We start from the raw sequence: 5,002 nt of genomic DNA on the forward strand, positions 1-5,002 counted from the left end.
CACACACACAAAAAAAGATCCAAAATACACGCACGCACACACACACCTTCCTTCCTGGTCAAAAGTGCGTGTTTTAAGTATGAAAGAATGATAAGTAAATGGCAACGGTGTTGTGCCGTTGTTTGGCTGAGATAATAGAAGTAGCTGTAGTTGTGGTGTCAGACATGGCTTCATAGGTTTGAATTGGACTGCGGAGGAAGTGCAGAAATTCCGAGTGCTTATTTTCTCTCAACACCTCCCTCCTCCCTGTTGTCTTGCTGAAAAAGGGATAGAAATTTCTCCTGATCTGCAGGCCACGACAAACGAGCCTCAGATGTTAATTTTTTTTAATGTATTCCTTCTAGTAAATTTAATCAAAGCACACCCAACAATTTCATTTTCATCCACGGTGCCATCCATTTGTTTTGTTTTTTCCCCGAGCACATACAGTACACAAATTACTGAAAGAGGTACACGATCAACACAGTTACTTACATCAGGCAAAGGCTGATTTCAGAGACGACACACAGTAGATCGTACAAACTAATGTCTATGAAAGACAGTGTTTCAACATAGTGCAATGAGGCACGTAAAGTAAACACACACAAACACATTCCTATGGACACACACACGCACAGATTACATCCATGGTAAAGACACACGAGACACGGCACTTCTCAGTCTGTGGATGTCAGGAGAGTGGAGGAGAGAAAAAGGCCGGGGGGAGAGTGGTGAGCACAGTATAACACTGACACACACACACACACACACACACATACACACGCGCATACACAAAATCACACACGCACACGAATACAAAACAAACACACACACACAAACAAACAAACAAACACAGAAAACACACTAACAAAAGCAACACAGGTGTGTGTGTCCTTCTTAAGTCTTGTCAGAGAAATGATGTGGATCTGTGAAGGGTCTGCGGTTGAAGGAAAGGAAACGACCTTGGATGGTATAAAAAAGTGTTGATATCCTGTCTTCTGAGAAATCCTCCAATGAGTGCACTTTTAACAGACGCTGGTCCAATCCCAAACACAGGCTGTATTAAAACTGTGTAGTCCCATCATTAGGGAAAAGTTTCTTTTTTCACTTTGTCCAAAACAAACAGTCCGGGTCCTGCTCGTAGCATCTTATCTTCAGTGGATGGCAGGAAAAAAAACAGATGGGCTTGAATGCATACTCTATGGCTCATCAAAGAACAAAACCCGAGTATGGAGGAGGTCTGAGGCAAAAAATCATGGGGGAAAATAGGACACAATTTTATGGTTGTGTAACATGCTTAGATGACTGAGTTTGTTCTCATATTTCACTCTTGTGACATCAGTAAAGACCAGTGGATGCCTCGTCCGTTTTGCCTCTGGGGGAAATAAGTGAGATGAGTCCAAAACCAGAGGAGCAGGGAGAAGGCATCCAAAATGGCTGCGAGAATTCTCCATGGATGCCGTGTCTATACTGCACTGTATGTGAAATTAATCGTTTCCTTTTACGTCACTGCATACACTGTACACAAATGTTGCAAAGAAAAATATCGACATAGTGATTTTCTTCTTTTATAGTCTGTAAAAGGGCATGAACCTTTGGTCCTGGTTTAAATGACCATTCAAAGATGGCTGTCGTTCTTTTTTTTTGTTTCTTCAAGTGAAAAGAGAAAAAATGTCACTTTGTACTGTGTCTAGATGAATACTACACTAAACGGAGGCACACAACTACGCACATACTATCAACCATGTGTGTGTGTGTGTATGCATGAGAGTGCTTGCTCCCACATTAACATCTGGCCCACTGTACCAAATGTGTCCTGATGTGTTGGAGAATGAATGATCTGATGTTTAAAGTGTAGATCGTGGATGATGTTTTTTTTTCTTCTCCTGTCCTAGCAGACACAACACAGGATGTGGAGAATTCATTAGCAGGAGCCAAACAGCAGCTAGCAGTGTCTCTGCGCCTCTCTCTTTCTTTGATGGGCAGAATTATTCACAGATGAGGGAAAAAAAAGAAAATTCCAGAGCTGGAGAGATGGTGATGACCTAGAGAAAGAGAAGAATGGGAAAGAACGAGCGGATTAAGTAAGAGGGACACAGTAGGGGACCGGGAGAATGTATAAACAGTGTGCGGCAGTGCAAGTTTTGGGGGAGGAGGGAGAGGTCATTACATAAGCTTTAATATCTAGATTATACAGATGCCTCTCGCCTTGAGCTCTAACATCTGACAGCGCTGCAGCCTCGGCTTTATCAGTCACTTACAGTCAGCTTTTCAAAACCTCGACCAGTTTTCTATGGCCTGTTTGACCAAACAAAAACAAAAAAAAACATACTTCTCATTAAGTTGCATAATAAATTTGAGAGTCTGTCTTCACATGTCAAACTCTTGCAGCTAACGTTAGAGTGGTGAAATGCCTGCTGGGATATAATAATAATCACATATGTACATTGTAAGGAAAACGAGAAGAGGCTCACAGTTCTAGTCAGAGTGTGGACTGTCAACAATGATGTGTGGCTTAGGGGAAGGTGTAGTAGCGCTCTTTGACACGAATGTACCAATCGCTTTCTCCTGCAAAAAAAGAAGAGATTTTATTAATCACCAGTCTGTGACACAATGTGAATAATGTTCTTCAAAAATTCCATGTGTGGATTCACATTACTTTAAAAGTATTATTAAACAACAGAGATTCTAAACTGCAAAAAACTTTATTTCAGACAGGTGGCCCTGTGGTCCGGCTTGTTCGCTTTAGATCAGGCAATATTTGACTTAATTTGTGGACAACAGTGAGCAGCCGTCAATCTCCCCAATGCTCTGTGTGATTTGGGGTGTCAGTGGTTAAACCCAGCTGCCTAACAGTTTATCTTTTCCCTCGGTCCTTCTTTAAACGTCACAACAACAGTTAATCTACACATATGACTTTACGGAGCTGTTTGAACGGCTGACCAAAGGGTAGTTGTCTGGCCCGAGGACATACTGGCATGCAGCCCAGAAAATCCTGAGAGATGTCCTACTACTGTACATTCTCCTGCTGCAATGATGCCCATCAACTGCTAACGAACTACTGTTCATCACTTATCCTTCAACATAAAGCTTTTTCCTGATTCTGTGACTGTTGGAAATAGTGTAGACAGTGACTGGCTGTAGTGTACTGACAACAATAGTTTTTAAGAGACAAACAATTTTCGCACAAGTTCAAAACAAATGATAAGCATCGTTGCTTGCAGCGACCAAACCGTTTGGTGAAGGTTTTGTTTTTGTCCCCCTAATCTTGACAACAAACCATTTAACCTGCAAAAAAAAAAAACCTGACAGACTGTTTGGTATTTGATTCTCACTTTGTGTTCTTGCTTCTTTAGACTTTAGACTTCATTAAAAGTATTTTTTCCCAAAGTTTCTCAAATCTGTTTTTATCGCCACTGTTATCATGTTTATTCATTCAAATAAAAGTAATTTCACTGTGACTTCTACTTGTATTTTAACAACTTCTATTTTAAAGGCTGTTCTGAAGACAAAGTTTGTATTAGCATAGGCTAAAATGTATTTGTACTTTCTTCGTTATTATATTGAACAATCATCATCACTGTTGTTCCTTTAGGTTTCTCCTAATATCCCCAGAAATAGGAATACTTCTATGATGATCTTTCTTTCTTCTATAACGCACAAAGCCTTAAAAAAAGCCACACAAATAAATATACACACGTACACTGGGCACACCGTCACGCTCGCACGCACACCCAGGGCATCGGATTATGATATGCTCATTACCTCCACAAGCTGATGCCAGTGCTCTATGGGTTTGCGTGGATTGACCAGCATGGACGCCCAGTGCTCTCTTCCTGGACCGTCAGCATCACTGCCGACACGACACATCCCTATAACCTCATTATGACCAATACTGACAAGCAGCGAGGCGTAGGGAATGGAGGCATGGACAAGATATACAGAGAGGGGTGAGGTAGGGTAGTGGGGGAGAGGGAGGATATAAAACAGGAGTGAGAAAGAGAGAGAGAAACAAGCACAGAGAGTCTCATTTATCAGCCTTGAGTATTAGGAACAGCATACAGAGGCTGAGGAAGGATATTGAATAGCAGCTCACAAACACACCGTGTAAAAGCTGGATGTCAGCTGGGGGAGCGGGCAGCAGCACAAGTGTAACAAAAGCACACACCTGTGGAGATGCCAAATGGAGGGGAGCATGCATATCAGGAGGTGGTGCATTCAGGTGACACAAACACATCAAGCAGCCAAGTGTTACTGTGAGCGGCAGACAGAGAATCACTGACAGGTTTACACTTCTCCTTCCAGCAGGAGCGTACGTCATGCTTATTCATGAGGTCTTTGGAAAACAGGCAACATCCACCACAGTGGCTCGAATCCTGGGGGATGGCAGGGAGGGGCCACCACACAAAAACACACACACAGCATCAAGATGTAACGACTGTGTCGCAGCAGCAAACACCGTGCAGCATGAGCAAACGCACATTTAATAACGAGCACACTTCACAGAAAATGATCAGTTTCATTTTCCAAATCCGCTGCCACATGCACCAGTGTAGTAAGAGCGATGTTTGCTCACCAGTCATAGTCCATCACTGCAATGACGATGGAAACGCTTTCTATATTTTCATTAGGAATGTCAAACACCAGCGCCTCGTTGTACGTGGGGTTTAGTGTGTTCTTCTTAATGGAAGTCTTCCTCTTTTTTAACCTCCGCCCGTCACACACCAGTGAGGCTTTTACGTAGGGATCTGAATGACAGAGAGAAACAGAAATATATATATATATATAAATGATTATTTGACCTCCCCCCATACCATGTGGGAGCAGTGCGGCTCCCACAGATTTGTTCAGTTTTCGCGCTCAGTGGTTTCTGCGCTCTTAACATAAAAGGCATGAAAATCAAGTCACCTTGACAAAGCTGGATTAAGAGCACAATAAGAAAAGCTGCACAGGTTGAATCACTCCAGTTATACTGTCGACATGTGCAGCTCAGTGACAGCAGCCAGAGGAAACACACACTCAC

General features: G+C 42.5%; 1 protein-coding gene across 1 annotated transcript in view; it reads right to left on the minus strand.

Moving 5' to 3' along the window:
- Positions 1–484: 484 nt before the first annotated feature.
- Positions 485–5,002, minus strand: part of syt3 (synaptotagmin III) — a 32,733-nt gene continuing 28,215 nt past the window's right edge. Inside the window, exons 10-13 of the mRNA XM_008329636.3 lie at positions 4,556–4,727; positions 3,745–3,874; positions 2,454–2,547; positions 485–2,024 (exon numbers count right to left, since the gene is read on the minus strand). Of these exons, the coding sequence (XP_008327858.1) occupies positions 2,458–2,547; positions 3,745–3,874; positions 4,556–4,727 (392 nt within the window). The 3' untranslated portion in view covers positions 485–2,024; positions 2,454–2,457. The remainder of the gene's footprint in view (positions 2,025–2,453; positions 2,548–3,744; positions 3,875–4,555; positions 4,728–5,002) is intronic.

The sequence above is a fragment of the Cynoglossus semilaevis genome, chromosome 17 (assembly GCF_000523025.1).
Source record: "Cynoglossus semilaevis isolate Cse_v1.0 chromosome 17, Cse_v1.0, whole genome shotgun sequence".
NCBI classification, from domain to species: Eukaryota; Metazoa; Chordata; class Actinopteri; order Pleuronectiformes; family Cynoglossidae; genus Cynoglossus; species Cynoglossus semilaevis.